The 18,927-nt window shown below is 47.8% G+C and overlaps 1 protein-coding gene across 1 annotated transcript in view; it reads left to right on the top strand.

Moving 5' to 3' along the window:
* Positions 1 to 4,516: 4,516 nt before the first annotated feature.
* Positions 4,517 to 18,927, top strand: part of SLC13A4 (solute carrier family 13 member 4) — a 41,717-nt gene continuing 27,306 nt past the window's right edge. Inside the window, exons 1-2 of the mRNA XM_068973026.1 lie at positions 4,517 to 4,615; positions 10,816 to 10,944. Coding sequence (XP_068829127.1) covers positions 4,517 to 4,615; positions 10,816 to 10,944 — 228 coding nt within the window. The remainder of the gene's footprint in view (positions 4,616 to 10,815; positions 10,945 to 18,927) is intronic.

Genomic DNA, 18,927 nt, shown 5'->3' with positions numbered 1-18,927 from the left:
GATATATGCCTTTCCATTCCATTTCTTCCTAAGATCACATGTTCTCTTTGACATCATCGCTCCACTTGTCTCTTTGTGGTCATCGGTGTCTCTGCTGCTCTGTCTTTGGGTCCGATTCTGATATCTCTATATCCATTGCTCAAGGCACGTCTTGATTTCTTCCGGCTAACCTCTCACTGTCTCTGCCTGGCTCTCTCTGATGCTCACTGTCTCCTTCAGGGATTGTTGTCTGAATAAAACAAAGGCAAAACAAAGGTACAGACAAGTTTGGGATTGCCCAGAAAGCAGATTAGCCTCACAGCCTACCTTCAGTGTTGGGGCTTTGCCCGCATGAGGGTTGGGGAGGGGTCAGCTGAGGCCTCAGTTCCTGGACACTGGGTAATAGTCTGACAGAGTCCTGCATCTGCTCTGGGGCTCCACGGCTATCAGAACGGATCTAAGAGCTTTCCTCAGTCACCAAGCAGAAAGGCCCACACTTGGTGTCCCTGAGCACCATGTGAGGAGGATACTCACAGCTGCTCCCAAGGGCAGGAGATCCCTGGATAGGAGAGGGTTGTTCTCAGGACTGGTGATAGCAGTGGCAGTTCATTCATTCACCCTGCCACAAATAAATTACAGGCACTTTTGTACTGATAATCAAGTCCAAACTTATGTGGCAGTCAACTAGAAAAAAAAAAAAAAAAATGAACCAGAAGGACACAACCTTTTTAAAGACAAATGAAATTTTCATTTTTGTTACTAGATGTGTGCGTGTTCAGTCATTCAGTCGCGTCTGACTCTTTGCGACCCTATGGACATTAACCCTGCAGGCTCCTCTGTCCATGGGATTATCCAGGCAAGAATACTGGAGTGGGTTGCCATCCCTTCCTTCAGGGGATCTTCCCAACCCAAGGATCAAACCCACATCTCCTGCAGCTCCTGCATTTCAGGTGGATTCTTTACCACTGAGCCACCAGAGAAGCCAGTTATACTGGATATTTAAACACTATTTTAGTCTGAATACAAATTGTTTACCCACAAAGAGTTTTCCAGCAATGACTTCATTCATAAACAAAATGAAATATTCTGCTCAACACCACCACCCCAAATCGCGACTCTTTGCCCAGAGAGCAGTGAAGGAGTAGCCTGGACAGCAATGGACCCTCCCATTTTGTCTCATGAATGCCACACTGTACACACCACAGTCACAACCAGACACATTTTGTCACATTCACTCAAAGAATAATTCAGAGTGTGACATCAGCGGAAACTTGCCTGTGACTCAATGGAACCCTTCTGCCATTTCTAGATGCTGGGTCATTGTAGCATCTAAAAATCCTGGAAGTTTCTTCTATAGTTGGCATTCTCATGGCTACCTCTGGTGTCCCTCAAGGACACTGAAAAACATCTGTAGGCTGAAACTTCCATTGCTCTGTCCTCTCACCTGGAGTCTAACTAAAGGAGAAGCACATAAGTAGTGAATCAGAAGATATTTCCACAGGGCATGCATGCATGTTAAGTCTCTTCAGTTGTGTCTGACTCTTTGAGACCTCATGGACTGCAGCCCACCAGGCTCCTTTGTCCATGGGATTCTCCAGGCAAGAATACTGGAGTGGGTTGCTATGCCCTCCTCCAGGAGATCTTCTGGACCCAGGGATCGAATCCGTGTCTCTTGTGTCTCCTGCATTGGCAGGCGAGCTCTTTACCTGGGAAGCAGGGCGCTGATCTAAAATTGAATGCTTGTTAAATGGTGCTCCTTACTTCCCTAACCCATTTTAATGTCTTTCTTTTTTTTTTATTGTGGTTATAAAACGTGTCATATGAAATTTACCATTTGAACCAAACCATTTCTAGGAATACAGGTACAGAACAGTTAACTACAAGCACACTGCTGTGTGAAAGATCTCTAGAACCTATTCATGTTGCAAAAACAATACCTATGAAACGACATTCCACTTTGCCCTCTCCTCATGACCCCTGGTAACTACCATTCAACTTTCTAATTGTTAGACTACTTTTGATACCTCGTATAAATGGAATTTGTCTTATATTTCTGAAGCAATGTGTAAAATTTCCTTAAGAAAATGTTTTGTCTGAAAAAATGGAGAGTCCTGAAGGAGAACTACTGGTATGACCGTGTCACATAATTTTATTTAACAAATATTCACTTATGTTGTAATAAAAATGTCATGATCGAGTTTCCAGGCTCAGTGGAATCCTTGTTATCTCAGATTATCTCACCAAAGAATCTGAAGTGGCTCATGGGTTTAACATCAAATGTTGGCTTCCACAGCTGTCCGCATCCACTCTCTTTAATGTTTGCACCAAAACATCACACACGTGTTACTGTTCTTCCTGAGTTTCAAAATCATCACCCCAAAATGAGGCTTAAATGTAGTAAATATGACAGCCAGTCTTTCATAAGCATTTAAAGAGATGAGTCATAGTAGCTCATCCTCCAGTGGCAAGACAGTTTCAAACCAGGTCACCCACAGCTGCTCCTGCTTTAGGGGTCAAGAAGAACTGGTTTGCAAGACTCACCTTTCCAGATTCACTTCACCTTTAGCCTGGGGATTATTTTCAACTGGCATAGCTGCAGGCCTTAGAATGCCATTTTTGGGTTCTGTGAATTTAAGAACATGAATTTCATAACCTTTGACTTCCCCACAGCACCTCTCAGATCAAGGCAATGCTGCCAAAGACCACCAATGATAAAAGTGTGGGTGCTTTCTCTCTCTCTCTTTCTTCCTTGCCCCATATCCACATGACCTTTCTGAGAAAAGAGAAACACTTCTCTTCTATAAGGAGCAGAAAGTGTCCAAAGGCTGCAAAGGCCCTATTCTTGAACCCATCCATTTTTTTCTGCCCTCCCGCCTCCTCCTTGCACACCAGTCAAAGGAAGCCTTCGGCTTCTATTTTGGTAAAGAGCCTCAGAGAGGAGCATTTGAACACCTAATCCAGCCAGAAGGACCAAGGACATCTTCCAAATGCCTCTGAAATAAAATTGGTGTCTAGACTTTTCCAGAGAGGCAGTACCCTTCCCACTCTCCCTAAAAGGTCTGTGGTCTTTCTGAGAGGCTAACGTCCTCTGCTGACTCAGATGCTTTGTATTCACCTGGGTGCTGAAGCAAATGGTCTTTGCCACCAGGGAAATCTGAAATACTTAATGTTGTACAGTGGTGGTGGTGGGTGGCTTAGTTGTTAAGTTGTGTCGGACTCTTTGCAACCTCGTGGACTGTAGCCAGCCAGGCTCCTCCTGGAATTCTCCAGGCAAGAATACTGGAGTGGGTTGCTATGCCCTCCTCCAGGGGATCTTCCCAACTCAGGGATCAAACTCGCATTTCCTGCATCTTCTCCGTTTCAGGCACATTCTTTACCACTGAGCCACCAGAGAAGCTTCTTGATGTTGTATCCTCTGGGGCAAATGTCTCCAGGGTTGATGTTTCATTTTCTCCCTGCTACCAGACATATCCTCCTGAGGACTAGGTCAGCAAGTGGCCCTCAAAGAGAAAGCTCAGTGTCTTATGCTTTGCATCGTTAAAGCAGGGTGTGGGGAGGTGGGATTATGTTTACCGTGATGGTCATCACTCCAGCCCCTAGCATGTTTGAGGAACAAAAATAAGCTTTGCAAGTTTCTTGGGTTCTGCGGAATCAGCAGGCCCCTGCTGGGACCAATCCCGAACCACCTTTGGAAGAGATACTGACTCATTCTTTCCAACGTGCTGATTGGCTGAGAGAAATGGGCGTGGCTACCTCCTCTGTCCCGCTTCCCATAGGTGAAGGAGTGTTAAGGTGGGCCTCCAGCAGGATTTTGTCCCGTGACGAAAAAAGGAATGTCTTGGGGACTTTTTTTTTTTTTTCCTGCTCTGGAGGCCCAGGCTCAAGGCAAATTTATAATGGGAAACCAATTAGAAGGAAAGAAGTCTGAACAGAGTTAAGGTGCCAGGTCCTGGGAGAAGAGACCAGCATGCTCTGCTGACAACCCTGGGGGTTTGTTTTAAGGGAAGGGGGGCGGGGACGACTAGACTTTTTAAGGGAAGGGGGCACAGCCGGCAGAGGTAGAAAGTGAAGATGGTACTGCACAAAGCAGGCCATCAGTGAGAAGAATGATGGAGGGCGCCACAGACTCTTGGCATCTTTTATTTTTTTGAAGCTTTTAAATGACTCCGAGGCCAGACAGCTGCAGCAGAGGTGTACTCTTGATCGATTAAGGGGGCTTTTGCTGAGCTGTAGAATAAAGTGACTTCATTACTGATCTAGCAAAGGGAACGAGCCACTATGTTCCCGTGGGTCATGCTTTCCCACTTTCTTTTTGCTGGGCATGAGGCTATGCTCACCAACCCCACCTAAAACCGGAGGCGAGGTGCCCGGCTTTTGGTGTAGACAGGGGCTCTACCTGCCCTCCTGTTCTGCCCATAAAACGAAAGAGGACTCTTGGAAGCCGAGAAAGGTTGGAGAAGTCTTTCTGGACGGAGGCAAGCGTCGCCAAGCAGCACAGCACTTGGCTGGCGCGGGCTCCAAGGGGCGGAGGTCCAGGATGGGCTTGCTGAAGGGACTTCTCGGAGCCAGGAAGCTGCTGCTCGTCATCCTCGTGCCGCTCCTGCTGCTGCCCCTGCCCATGCTCTACCCCAGCAGCGTGAGTACCGGCCCGTCCCCTCCCGGGGCCAGTGGGTCAGCTGGGAGGTCAGAGGGGAGGTCGCTGGAGGGAAGAGGGGCGCTCAGTGCAAAGTTCAGCATGCTCTTCTGTCGGTGTCAAGAAGTGGAAATGCTTTCCTGGAGGAGGCTCACATGCTTTCTGCCCCAAAACTGCCATTTTCAATCCCCAGTTCCCCCAGCCTTATGGCCCCCAACCGGGAGTGAGATAAGAAGGGGGGTGGGTCAGTGGCTGAAGCGGCCGTCTGTGGGCCAGGTGGACACCGATAAGGATGCTCTGGGCAGTGGTGTTTGCCAAGAGTCAACATGTGGCCATGTCATGGGAGAGAGACTGGACATGCAGGAAGACCTCCCCATAGAGGAGGGGGCGGGGAGGGAGGGGACTGTGGACCCCAGCCTGGGGTGTGCTGGGAGCAGTCCCCAGCCGGGCTCTCGTCCATCGAGCCAGGGTCCGCGGGTGACCCACAGTGGGCTCTGATAACCACAACTGGAAACTCTTAATAAGTTCCTCCTGAACTTTAAGTTGAAGGTGGAACTTGGCTGCCTGCCCTGGCCCCATGCATATGGCCCTTTGACTATCTGTATCCTCTCTGTTTCCTTCTCTGAGCGGTGGAAGGAGAGACAACAAATGACTCGTTTTAAAGAAAGAGTAAGAGCCCCCAACTCTAGACAGTGACCGAATTTTTTTGTCCAGGTTGGTGTGAGCCGAAGACGCAGAGCTTCCCTTTCTTTCTTTCCTCCGGCTCCTTTTCTCCTGCTCCCCCGCCTCTCCTCCCCATCCCTCCTCCTGCTTCCCTCCTCCTCTCCCCTCCTTGTGTTCCCTCTCTTCCTCCTTGTCCTTCTTCTCCTCCCAGCGTCCTTACCCCTTCCCCTAGCTGGCACTACCCTTGAGACTTGAGGAAAAATAAGCCAAGAAAGGTTAATCATGTTTGTGGGAGGGGAAGGGCTGTCTTTCCATTCAGCTCCCTGAGTAACTTAGTAACCAAAAGTAATTATAAAGTTAGAGGGGATTAGGACTGTTTCTTAAAAACAAACTGGTTTAAATCTTCAGTAGAACAAATACCTCAGAGTGCCAGGGAGCCACTGATGAAAGCCGGGCTGGGATTAGCAGACAGTGATTGGTGCTGACAGTTTTCCTGGCCGATATACTAGTCTGCTTTTGGCTTTGTCCCCAATAGGGTGATTTTCATTTCTGTCCATGTTGTTGTTTTGTTTTACTCAATGTCAGATGGATTTAGGGAATGCCAGCCAAGTGGCACCCACTCTTCTCCATGGCAGCATCAGGCACCCCCACCCCCTGCAAGTTTCCTAAGTCAGCTCTGTCTCTGGGGACCATGACTGCAGAGAGGCATTGCCATTTCATTCTGGGAGCCTGTCTTTGAGCTTCTCGGTTAACAATGCCTAGTGAGAAGAACCCATGAGAAGAAAAAGAACAGAAAAACAAATTATTGAAGTAGGCAAAATCATCCATAAATTTTGACAGAAGAGGGATGTTGTGGGGGGAGAAAAGAGAAGAGAAATGGAAGGAAAGGTGAGCCTCTGCTCTGTTGGGGTCTATACATAATTTTTGAATAGGTTTTTAAAGATAGACTCACTAAGATCAAGAGGCACTTAAGTCCTTCACTGACTTATCGCCTTCTGTCCAACTGAGTTTCACCTTAGGGAAGGGACAGCCTCACTGGTGACATTTGGTGGAGGGTGGAGGGGAGAGAAAATTCTAGGGAAGGACCATGCTGAACTGTAGGACGTTCAGCAGCATTCCTGGTCGCTGCCTGGTAGGTGCTTAGGTGCCAGTGCAGCCCCCGCCATTGTGATGGAGAGATGCTTCCAGATGCTTACAACATCCCCGGGGGCCAAAATCACCCCCAGCTGAGAATCAGTACCTTGAGAAAGTGGGCTTCCCTGGTGGTCCATTGGTAAAGAATCCACCTGCCAATGCAGGAGACACAAGTTCGATCCCTGGTCCAGGAAGATCCACTGGAGAAGGGAATGGCAACCCACTCCAGTATTGTTGCCTGGACAGAGGAGACTGGTGGGCTACAGTCCATTGGGTCGCAAAGAGTGAGTTACGACTAAGGGGTTAAATAAGAGCAGAGCTTCCCAGTCTGTGTTAATGGGTTTGGGGAGGGTAGATGATTCGGACCCCCTACAACCCTTGGGACCGCTGGGTGGAACCCGGGTGGACCAAGCCCTCAGAGGTGAATGCAGCCTGCTTGCCACTCGCTCCTGCGTGGCCTGCAGCAATGAATCCTCCGTGGGTCACAGTGTTGGTAAGACACTACCTCTCTCTGCAAGGAGGAGGCACATCATAGAGGATGTGGTCACAGCACCCACAGCTGGCACAAGCCACCGCAGAGACTGGCTCCCGTCACTTCAGCCCCCTTGCCTCACACTTACATTCTGATATTTAATCCTTGAGATTCCTAAACGGCCTTGTTTTCCCTGGGCTGGAGCTGAGAGGAGTGACCTAGGCAGAAGGTCCTGGCCTGCAGTTCTCATGGTCCTTCCAAAGGACAAGCCACAGCTACATTTCAGAAAGGATTAGAAGGACCTCCCTGCTTTTCTTGCCCAGCTCTCTAGAGCCAGAGGCCCAGACTCGGACCTCCATACGACAGAAGAGGAAGCGGGGGCCGGGGGGTGCATCCATCACTAAGCCCAGATTCAGTGTTCCAGTGGGATAAAAGTTATACCCAACTCCCAGACTAAATTCTCAAAAGCCCTTGCAATCATTTATGACACCAAATAACCAGACCTCAAGCTCCTTCCAGTGGGGTTTCATCGAGGTGGTCGAGCTGTGGGGACAGGAGCAGATGCAAGCACCAGTTGGCAGCAGAGTCAGGAAGCATCTGCTGTGGGGAGATGCCACTTTTGAACTCACTCCCTTGTTTGTTAACAGGAGCCAAGAAGAACTGACAACACTATCTCTTAAAGGCACTGCGTGAATACATACCAATACATACTTGCTGACCAGGGGCAGTGATAAGGGGCTGGGGGCTTCCAGAACATTTTCTTCAGCAGATAAGAGAGACCTGCTAGCCAGCAGAGAAGCCCAGTTCAGTTCACCCAACACGGACTGAGTAACCTGCTGGACCCCAGACCAGATGCAGGGACACACAGAGTGTTCTGGGTTATCGCATATAAGCTTTCTTGCTAAATTTTGAAATGGTTGAGAAGAAGCAAAAGGAAATTTATGTGAATTCCATGAGTGAACTGAGTGTGAAATGGAAAGGTTATCTGAAGGTGGTCCTTTACCCATTCTTCTAATGAAAGTTAGAAAACTCTAAGGAAAGTTCAGATAAAAATGATGGCAGGAGAGCTTGAGGTCTGGTTATTTGGTGTCATAAATGATTGCAAGGGCTTTTGAGAATTTAGTCTGGGAGTTGGATATAACTTTTATCCCACTGGGACACTGAAGCCGGGCAGGACGGCACTAGTGGTAAAGAACCCGCCTGCCACTGCAGGAGACATGGGCTCAATCCCTGGGTCCGGAAGATTCCCTGGGTCCGGAAGATCCCCTGGAGGAGGATGTGACAACTCCAGTATTCTTGCCTGGAGAATCCCATGGACGGAGGAGCCTGGTGGGCTACAGTCCACGGGGTAGCAAAGAGTCGGACACGACTGGGTGACTGAGTGCAAAAGGAGAAAAAGCTCGTGAATATGAATATAAAAATACATAGAAAATAAAAACAAAAAGCTATTTTTAAAAATTGATGGCAGGAGAAACTTCCCTCATGGTCCAGTGATTAAGACTCCTTGATTCCAATGCAGGGGGGCACATGTTTGATCTCTGGTTGGGGAAGTAAGATCCCACGTGCCGTGAGACACAGCTTAAAAAAGAAAAAAAAAGATGGCAGTTTATCCTGTTCTTAATACTGCTGAATGAAGGTGGCTTGCTCACTTCCTCCAGTAACCTGTTCTAATTCCTAACTGTAGTTACAGTCAAAAAGTTTACCTTGGCTTATCTAAATTCTCCTAATTCAAACCAAAATGGTGAGTGGTAGAAGGAAATGGCACTCTCGCATGCTTTCTCTCTCTGCGTGCCGCCCCGCCCCCGCACCCCCTGCTTCATTCCTGGACCTGTAATGATGAAGGCATAAGAACTGAAGTTTCTTCAGGAGGAATAAGGGCTTCTCAGAGAGAGAAAGACATTCTATCTCCTTTTCATCAACTAGAATCAACACCTGCCATTCCGTTTCTTTCCCAGAAAGGAAATGGGAATGAGTGAGCTCAGGTGGGCTGAAGAACTTTGAACCCCTTTAGGTATTTTTATTTCTGCAATCAAGGGAGCATGTCTCTAAGTTGCAATCTTTTTCAAAGGGAGCCTTTTCTTCCCCCGCCCCCGCCAGTATTAGTTGTGTTGTCTTATCAGCACTTCCAAAAGTTTTAACTTCTTTCTGAATTCTGTTCCCAGAGGAAACCTCAGTGGGAGCCCCAGTCAACAATTGCTGGGCCCAGTTCCCATTTCTCAAACCCCAGCCCTCTAATCCATGCATATCAGGAGGGAGCAAGGTCCCATCCAGCCAGGCTGGATTAATCTCCCCTGACGCCCCTCACTGATCACAGCGACCTTTTGTAACTTTTGTGTAAGAGTCTGAGGACACTTGTTCTGAACCCAAGGGAGAGATAAACAGAACAAGGTTTATCAGGTTCCTTGATCGCCAGCCAGCCTCAGGGGAGGTCAGACCTGAGCCCAGATGGTTTAGAACTAGGTATAAACAGAGGAATCCACAGCCTGCTTGGATCTTCTACTCAGGGCCCTCCAGAGTCCATGGTTAAGGCGTTTAGACAGAAACCTTTCCCACCACTATTAATCAGAACCATTACTGGCTACCAGCCTCACTGGAGCTCTAATTTTTTTTTATAAGAATATTATACTTTATTATTATTATTATTATTATTATTATTATTATTATTCTGTGCACCCCAAGGCTGTTCAAATAACAAAGCAGGTGGGCTGGGAAAAACCCTGGTGAATTTCCAGGCCCTCCCTTCCAGGCAGAGAGCAGTCTTATTCCCTTTTGTCAGGAGGATGTTTCCATGTGTATCAGTCAAGCAGAATAAAGTCCCAGACTGGTTAGGGCACTGGTTCTCAACAAGGACAATTCCCCCCTTCTCCCACTGCCAAGGGACATCTGGAATGTCCAGAGGCATTTTTGGGTTTCCCTGGTGGCTCAGCAGTAAAGAGTCCACCTGCAATGCAGGAGACGCAGGTTCAGTCGGGGTCAGGAGGATCTCCTGGGGGAGGGCATGGCGACCCACTCCAGTATTCTTGCCTGGAACATCCCATGGACACAGGAGCCTGGTGTGCTACTGAGCACACACACACATTTTTGGTTGTCACAACTGGGGAGGTGCTGCTGACATCTAGTGGGCGGAGGCCAAGGGTGCTGCTAAAGGGTTTACAAGGCACAGGACAGTTCCCAGCCCCACCCTCACCCCCCAGCCAGGAGTGATCCAGCTTCAAACGGCCCAGTTTCAGAATTCACATGTGAACCAGTTACACAAATCGATCTCTGCCTTCAGCCACCCCTAAGAACTTCTAGCATCTGATCAACTTGACACCAAAATATTCCGTATGAACTCCTTTATGATATACGACATACCTTTATGATATACGATCTTGGATCTGGACACTGCAGTTAATTTCTGTCCCTATCCTGCTCAGTTTCAGGGACCAATAGAGCTGTGATAGCATGACTGTCCAGGGGCCTCCCTGTCGCAAACCCATGCAAACCATGTGCCAGACATCAATCTCCCCAAGGAGCAGCCATACCTTCACCCACCATAATATGATGGCACTTGCCCCCCAGACTGCTTCCCTGGAGGCTCACTGGTAAAGAATCCACCTGACAGTGCAGGAGATGCGGGTTCCGTCCCTGAGTCGGAAAGATCCTCTGGAGGAAAAAATGGCAACCCACTCCAGTATTCTTGCCTGGGAAATCTCATGGACAGAGGGGGCTGGAGGGCTACAGTCCATGGGGTCACAAAGAATCAGACATGACTTAGTGACTAAACAACAACAATCCAGCAAACTCCTCTGCCAAGTCCAGCTTTGCACCCACCCCCAGGGCTGTGTGCCAGCGCCCGTGTTGACGTCTGTGTGACCGCTGCCTCTGCCCCGGCTCTCTTTTGGATTCTCGGTGGCAACGCTGTCTCTAACCACCCACTTTCCTCCCCTTCCAGGAGGCCTCATGTGCTTATGTGTTGATCGTGACCGCCGTGTACTGGGTGTCCGAGGCAGTGCCTCTTGGAGCTGCAGCCCTGGTGCCTGCCTTCCTCTACCCGTTCTTCGGAGTCCTGCGATCCAGCGAGGTTAGACCACTGGTGGCCCCTGCCTGGTCCCTGCCGGGCCAGTGAGAGAGGGCTGGAGGTGAAGGGAGATTCACAGAGCGTTGAGGAGGGGCTTCTTTCACCCTCTGGACCAGCCCATTAGCACTAAGCCTTTGCACCTGCTCTTCTGGATCCCTTTCCTTCAACCCATGACCTGCATCTCCCTTGAACTGCCACTTTCAGGAAGCCTTTTGGATCCAAATGCTCCTTCAACCTGAAAACCTTTAGGAACCATGTGATTGGCACATTCAACCAGATTGCTCCTTATTCCTTTCTCTGTCTTTCAATTGTCCCTTTAGACTCTAAACACTCAAAAGAGGAGTCAGGTCTCGGGTCTTTGGAATCTCATGATAAAGTTGAGCCTCTGTGTAGCAGGGGCTCAATAAATGCTTGCCGACAGAGAAACTTACCATGTGTCCCTGAGGCCTGACAATGTCTTCATTCAGTTCCTCTAAAAAACATGTCCCCCTCTTCTTCCCCAACTCAGGATTACTGCATATTCTTTCCTTGACTGCTGTCTACCTAGAGTCTGCCCTCTGTTCACTCTCTCTGGCATTCTGATAGAAATTGTCAACAGGAAGCCCAGAGTGGTGCCAAATTTGAAGGAAAACAGTTAAGCCTCCCACAAATAGGAAAGAAGAATATCACAGCCAGACACCAAGAGCAAGATGAAGAACGGTCCTCATTCATTAACACCTGGTTCCATTTGGACTATCTCGTTATAACACCTGGTCCCTCCTTAGGGTTTCTGAAGAAGATTGAATGTACAGGTTAGTTAAGGACAGAGGCTCAGAAGAAAAGAGGAAAAGGACCTATTATTTGAATGCCTGCTAAGACTCAGGCACAGCCCCAGAAGTATTGTATTAGTTAATACTCCCAAGAGCTCTACCAGACAGACATTTAATATTTCCATTCTACAGAATGAGGAAAGATGTTCAGAGTTAAGATCACATAGTAGGAAACAGCAGAATTGGATTCAAACTCATACCTATTAGATTTCAGTCTATGTACTTGCTTACTGTACGGTCAGAAAAATACCCCTTTAAGTACTACATAGCTTCATGATGAGTTACTACTAAGAACTGTATAACTCTTCACTTGTGTGATATGAGGAAGGAATAATGAACCTGGGTCTGTAGGATGCCTTAACCATGAATAACAACTTTTTGTGAAAGTCCAAAGATAAAATTAGGCTCCCTCTAATTGCAGTTAGTCACATCCTGTAGGAGACCTGGGTTCAATCTCTGGGTCAGGAAGATCCCCTGGAGAAAGGAATGGCAACCCACTCCAGTATCCTTGCCTAAAAAATTCCATGGACAGGGGAGCCTGGTGAGCTACAGTACCTGGGGTCATGAAGAGTCAGACAGAACAGAGCAACTAATTGCTGTACCTGACTACAAACTAACATGTCCTGCTATGGGATGGACTCGACTGGCCAGTTTTTATTTGGCTCTTTTTGGTTTGCGACATTTTGGTTTAGGGATGGTTAGTACATTAGTTTGTTGGTTGGTTGGCATTTAGTAGTTGTAACAGCTTCAGACTCTCCAAAAAGGATACAATCCCCCAAACGCTCAGCAGTGCTTTGATTCCTGAAATGGGTCTAACGCCAGTATCCTGGGACCCACATAAAACTCGGCTGGGACCTGAAGCACTAGCCAGTCTCTCCAATTGCCCCCCTTCCTTTGTGGAAAGAGAGGAGGTAGTTCACGTCTATATGCATGCATAAAAGAACAAACATCAGTATTACTTTTCTTAAGAGAGAAGTATGAACTTGTCTGGCAGGTTTCTCTTCAAAATTGTGACAGCAAAAGCCAATGAATAAAAAAAAAAAAAGCCAGTGTGTCGGAAGGTGAAAGTAGAGAGCAGAGAAAAAGTTACAGAAAGAATTGAAGCTTAAGTAACATTTTAAAAGTGAGCTAACTATTCATTTAAAAACTAATATCTTTGTATTTCACTACAGGCAGCCCAAAAGCCAACAGCATGCTTCACCCTTAAAGCAGATGATGTCTCTATTTCTCCAAGGGCTTCCTGCAGCAGGATTTTACAGACTGGTGGGCCAATCAGCCCCTCCACACACTAGGGATGTTGCTAGGCAACAGTTCATCCTAGGGTCTGCCCACCACACTGGTAGGAAGGCTCAACCCATAAGGAGTCTAGGGAGGCAGTTGTTTTCAAAGGCAATGGCACTTTGTAAGGAGAAAAAGAAGACTGTCTGGGGAGAGATTAGGTGTTGTTATTGCTGGAGCTAGAGATGGAAAACACTGGAAGAGCCAGGGAGCCAATTTTATCATTTGAGGTGAAAAATTCTACCCCATTGGCCTGATAAAGTGGCTTTGGTTGGTGATGATATTTAACAGCTGGGCTCCAGGGTGCAGTTTAGACCAAATATAATCTGTTTAGCTAGCCTTTTAAACTCAGATTAAAGGAAATGCCAATTGGGTACAGGACATGGGTGATAACCCTGTGTGAGCCTGTTGACTTTCCAGACAGAGAACATATCTATTCCTCAGCCGTTGACTTATCTCCTATACCAGCACGTGCTTTAGCTTTCTGGGAAAAATGAGATGGGGGTCTACAGGAACCCCGCTCTTCAGATACAGCATCCATTTGTCACTCCCTAAACCCACCTGTGCTTTCCCAGCCCCTTGCCAGGACTCAGGCCACCCTTCCACCTCAGAAAGTTCTCTCCAATCCTTTAAGCTTTTAAAATCCTAGGCAGTTACCCTGCTGGATGAAGCCTTTCCAAAACCTTTCCAACACTAAATGTGTTGGTCCCTTCCTTTGGGACCGCCCTGATATCTTTGTCCTTTGAGTTTTTTAGTTGGAGTATAATTGCCTTACAACGTTGAGTTAGTTTCTGCTGTACAACAACTCCAATGGATGCAAATAACAACATATATGTGTGTATATATATATCTCCTCCCCCTTGAACCTCCCTCCCACCCCTCCAGGTCGTCACAGGGCACCACGCTGAGTTCCCTGTGGTTTGCAGTAGCTTCCCACTGGCTATCTCCTGTACACATGGCAGTGTATATACGTTAATGCTATACTCTCTTCCCTCACTGTGCCCAAATGTCCATTCTCTACATGTGTCTCTACTCCTGCCCTGCAAATAGGTTCATCTGTGCAAATGGGTTCATCTGTCCCTTAAATGGTACAGGAGAACATCAGATTAAAACCTTGCCGTAGACGTATCGTCTCTCCACCCAGCTGCACACCTTCTATGTCCTCTCTCCACCCAGCTTCAGCCCTTCTAGGATTTACGATGTCTTTTTCATCCGGTCCACTCTCACACCAGCCTCAGTTAATGTTTCTCCACTGCAGTGTTCCTGATGGTGTGTGTCAGGAGTGTACTCTCCATGTGAAGGAAGGCGAGCGAATAGGATCAGTGTGACCCTGAATCTGTGGCTTCTGTCTCTTGGGTTATTCAGTCAACATTCAGAAAAATATTTTTTCTGAGTGCTGTACTTACTGTGTGCACTGTGGGATGTTACAGATACCTTGCAGGTGACAAAAAATGAAAACGAAATATATTTTTGCCTTCTTGAATCTCATAGCTAATGCTTTGGGTTTCCCACTGGGGCTGGATGTGTGCATATAAGTGGCTAAATTTTACAGTGATGGATTGTCAGTCTGCAGGTTAAGAGGTCACTGTGCAAAGCTTAGATTGTCCTCTCTCAGCTGAACTCAGGTGCTGAAAAGAGACAGAAATGGCTCCTGACCTTGAGAAGTTTCTATTCTAGTCTAGTAGAGAGCAAGTAAAAACCACATGGAGTAACACAGAAGACTCTATGCAGTATGCCACTATTATTGGCATTGCAGAGGATTTACACAATTTCCCATGAGAGAATGTTCTAGATAAGTGAATTTTACCCTTGATTATCAAGTGCCCAAAATGTATACTGACTGCTTTTTGACTGAAGTCTTTCCATAAAGCTTTACAATTTCCCTGGTCTTTTAAACAGAAGTTGCTGAACATAAATTAACTTTTTCTTTGGAGCCTTCAGTATTTCCAGGGATAAAAATTTCTCAATCAGAGGAGCCCACGTGGGCTGGATAATAGCACGGTTGAGTAGCTTGAGTACTGGTTGAACAGCTGCACTTAAAGGATCTTTCATAACATGTTGGCATCGTGCTGGAGAAAGAACACAAATGAAAATATGAAAGGCATATTACTGGGATTGCAGATGACGCAAAGCTGGATGGACCAGCTAATGTACAGTGACAGAATCAATGCTGCCAGGAAGAGGCAATGGACTGGGACTGGCAAAATGAAGTTTAATAAGGATGAGTGTCAGCAGTTTGTGTGAAAAAGACCCTTGGCTTTCAGCTGAGTACAGCCTCGGTGTAAGCTTTCCATCCAAGGTGGCTGCCAAAATGCAGAGGTTCTTTACACGCACTGTGCCTCTTAATGGGCTTCCCTGGTGGCACAGTCGGTAAAGAATCCGCTTGCAGTGCAGGAGACCCTGGTTTGATCCCTGGGTCAGGAAAAACCATGGAGGAGGGAAATGGCAACCCACTTCAGTATTCCTGCCTGGGAAATCCTGTGGTCAGAGGAGCCTATCTCTTAATCCTCTATAAGTGAATGTTATGTTCGCTGTCCAGGGCAGTAAATTCTGGGTAAGTTGCTCATTCAGAGGTGGGTTCCCGAGCTGTCTAAAATCTAGCTGAGTCACACGAGAAAGGAAGAGAGGCCTCGAGAAGGGCATGATTCCTGGCTTGTGCAGCCCAACACACCAAGCTCAGAGGGGCCAAACCAGAACCAGAGGCAAAGCGGCATAAGGGAGATTCCCCTCTTTGAGAGGGGAGACTCTGAAGTGGGGACCCCACGTGCTCCTGTTGTTCCTGTCCCCAGAGGCACAAGCTGGCTGACTGAATCAGGGACATTAGAGGTAGACGCCATTCCCTGGGGGAGGGCCTGGGCTCTAAGGGCCCTCTGACTTTAGGACTCTCTCAAGCTTATAAGCACCCAGCCACTGCTCCCCTTTGCTGGTGCCCAGAGCTCAGTTCTGTATTTCAGATTTGTTTTTAGGCATGTTTTTGCTTGCTTTGCTTGCACTGTGACTCTTGTTACTATCATCATATCTGCCTTGAAAGTCCTTTAAGCCCTTCTAATGTATTACTGTAGCCGAGAACAGTACCTGTGTCAATCAAGTGAGCTGAGAGTCACTGTTTATAGGAGAATGGCATAGAGATGGGGGCCCAGGGGTGCTCTGGGGAACTAAATGGCATAGTTTGAATACTGAGGCTTGGAAAGAGTCTCAGGAGTGCCCAGGGTCAGAAACTATTTCTGGTAGTGATTACACCTGCTCTCTATCTACCCACCAAACACATGTGCACGTGCGTGTGCATGCACACACACACACACACACAGACATACAGACACACACACACAGACACACACACACACACGCCCTCTGCTTTCTCAGTGGCCTACACTGCAGGCCTCTAGCAACTCCCATTTAGATTCTAGCTCCTGCCAGGGCCAGAGAAGAGGCAAGGCAGCTCCAGCTGTAAAAACAAAACAGCCTCTACAGCCAAGTGATGCTAGAGTCTGATATCCTGAATCTGCTTCCCTATTGGCTTCTGATCTTTCTGACCCACCAATTCCTGACTGGTGCCCAGACCCTGACTGTTTAAATATGGGGGCATTTCATATGCCACTCTCTACTCTGCCTTTCTGGCCTCTGCTTACTATAGAGGCTGACACCCCGCCCCCTTGACCTCCCACCCTATTCCCTCCCCCTCAACATATACAAGCCTGTGAGGATAAACTGAGCATCTGTTTATCAGATGCCCATCACCCACAGCCATTCAGACACAGCCCAGAGCTGAGCCCATGCCCAGGCCACAAGGGGGGCCCAAAACCCAGGAACCTACAGATCTTGCAGCCCTTTGAGGCCAAGCCAGTGTTTCCACAGCAACAGCAGAAACTAGGGGCACCTGGTAAGTCAGCACTTCTAAGCTCTGCAGGTGTTGGGCTGACTTCCGGCCAGGTCAGCATCCATCTGGGTCTCTCTGCTTTAGCCTTCCCTAGGGTAGGGTTTCGGAGAAGGCAATGGCAACCCACTCCAGTACTCTTGCCTGGAAAATCCCATTGGCAGAGGAGCCTCATAGGCTGCAGTCCATGGGATCGCGAAGAGTCGGACACGACTGAGCAACTTCACTTTCACTTTTCACTTTCATGCATTGGAGAAGGAAATGGCAACCCACTCCGGTATTCTTGTCTGGAGAATCCCAGGGACGGGGGATCCAGGTAGGCTGCCGTCTATGGGGTCGCACAGAGTCGGACACAACTGAAGTGACTTAGCAGCAGCAGCAGCAGGGTAAGGTTTGCAAAGCATGTTTTTTTAAAGTAACGAAACCTTTTTTGAAACTAAATCTTAGGAGAATCAATATATGAAACTGATGGAAGAGGAAGTCCTACTCTGATTGGTCATGAGGGCTCAGAGCCCTGGCTGCCTGGGCCTGCTGCAACAGCTTGTGGCCACCCCATTCCCACAGCAGCCCCTGAGGTTTCAGGGGCAGCGAGTAGTTTGCACACCTCTGTCCTCAGGGAATACAGACAGGTGGTTAGGAGGGTGTCTGAGCTTGCACAGACTTAACCAGTAGAATCAGCATTCCTGCCCCCAGGGAAGGGCAGAGAGGCAACTACACTGGACATAGCTTCTTTGCCAGGGAGGTGGTTGGGATGATGCCGTGAAGTCTCCAGCTCTGATGGGCTTAGCTCAGTGCTGAGGGGGACCTGCCCAGGCTTCCATCCTGGACTCACTGCAAATTGTTCAGATGAACCAAAAGAGCCTCAATATAGGCCCATCTCCAGCGACCACCACCAATCTTCTGGGGGACTGCCACCTTCCCGATATGTGACAAGGCTCACCCCCAGCCGACCTGCAAGGAGAGCCTGGGTGTGTGCAGCCAACAGCAGGGTGCTGAGCAGCTGCATTTCTGACAGTACCCGTGCAATGCCACCCATGCCCGTGTCAGAACACAGTCAGATCCACACATCTGGCCAGGCTCTGGCTGTCACCACCATAAGCAGGGACAGTGGCAACATGGCAGGGTCAGGGTCCAAGATGGGAGCAAGGAAGATCTGAGTTTGAATCCAGTGTTGTCACTACCTAGTCTTGAGCAAATTGTGTGTTGGCTGAAATAAAAGTTGCAAGTTAAGTTTTATTTGGGTACCTTACTGAGGACTATGGCCTGGGAGACAGCCTGGGTTACTGAGGAACTACTCCAAAGAGCTGAGGCAGGAGCCAGGAAATATATGAATTTATTTTTCTGGGGAAAAAAAAAAAAAAAACATGTAGTCAAACATCAGAAGACTACTGCTAATCACAACAGACATCTCCAGTTAATGATTTTAGTGCTTTTCTATTTATGAGAAGATATAAGAATCTGGAGCCATTGAAATGATTCCTTAGATACCCATCTTAACTATTTAGGGCCAATACCCAAAGTACAGAGGCTTCCTGTTTTTCTCCATCCTGCATTCCCCTCAGGGTGCATGACTGCAGGAGCTAAGGGCTTGATCCTTATAGAACTGGAATGGGCAACATTCTTTTCTTTCCCTGTAACCTCTCTAAACTGTAACCATTTTACTCACCTGGAAAATCAGAACAATAGAAGTACCTGCCTCATGGGGAGTTGTGAGGATGTTAAAAGCTTTCTGAGTGAGAAAGTGCGCATCAGAGTGCCCAGCTCATCTTCACGAATGATTGGTTGGTCCATCTCTGTCTTTCTTCCTGACGATGCCCTTGATGATGTTCTTAGTGAGAAAAGCACCGAACCAAGATCAACATCCAGATTTCTGTTCTCCTCAGACTTCTATGATTAAAGCCACAACTGCCCTCTTCCTATTAAAAAACAACAGCAACAACTTTCTAAAAACAATTAAAACCTGACATATCTAGAGAGCGATAAATAATCCCAAGACCAAAGAGAGTGATGTTTTTAAAAGCTCAT

This window comes from Capricornis sumatraensis, chromosome 5 (assembly GCF_032405125.1).
Source record: "Capricornis sumatraensis isolate serow.1 chromosome 5, serow.2, whole genome shotgun sequence".
Lineage (NCBI taxonomy): Eukaryota > Metazoa > Chordata > Mammalia > Artiodactyla > Bovidae > Capricornis > Capricornis sumatraensis.
The sequence above is the reverse complement of the archived record's forward strand: the minus strand, read 5'-3'. Positions and strand labels throughout refer to the sequence as shown.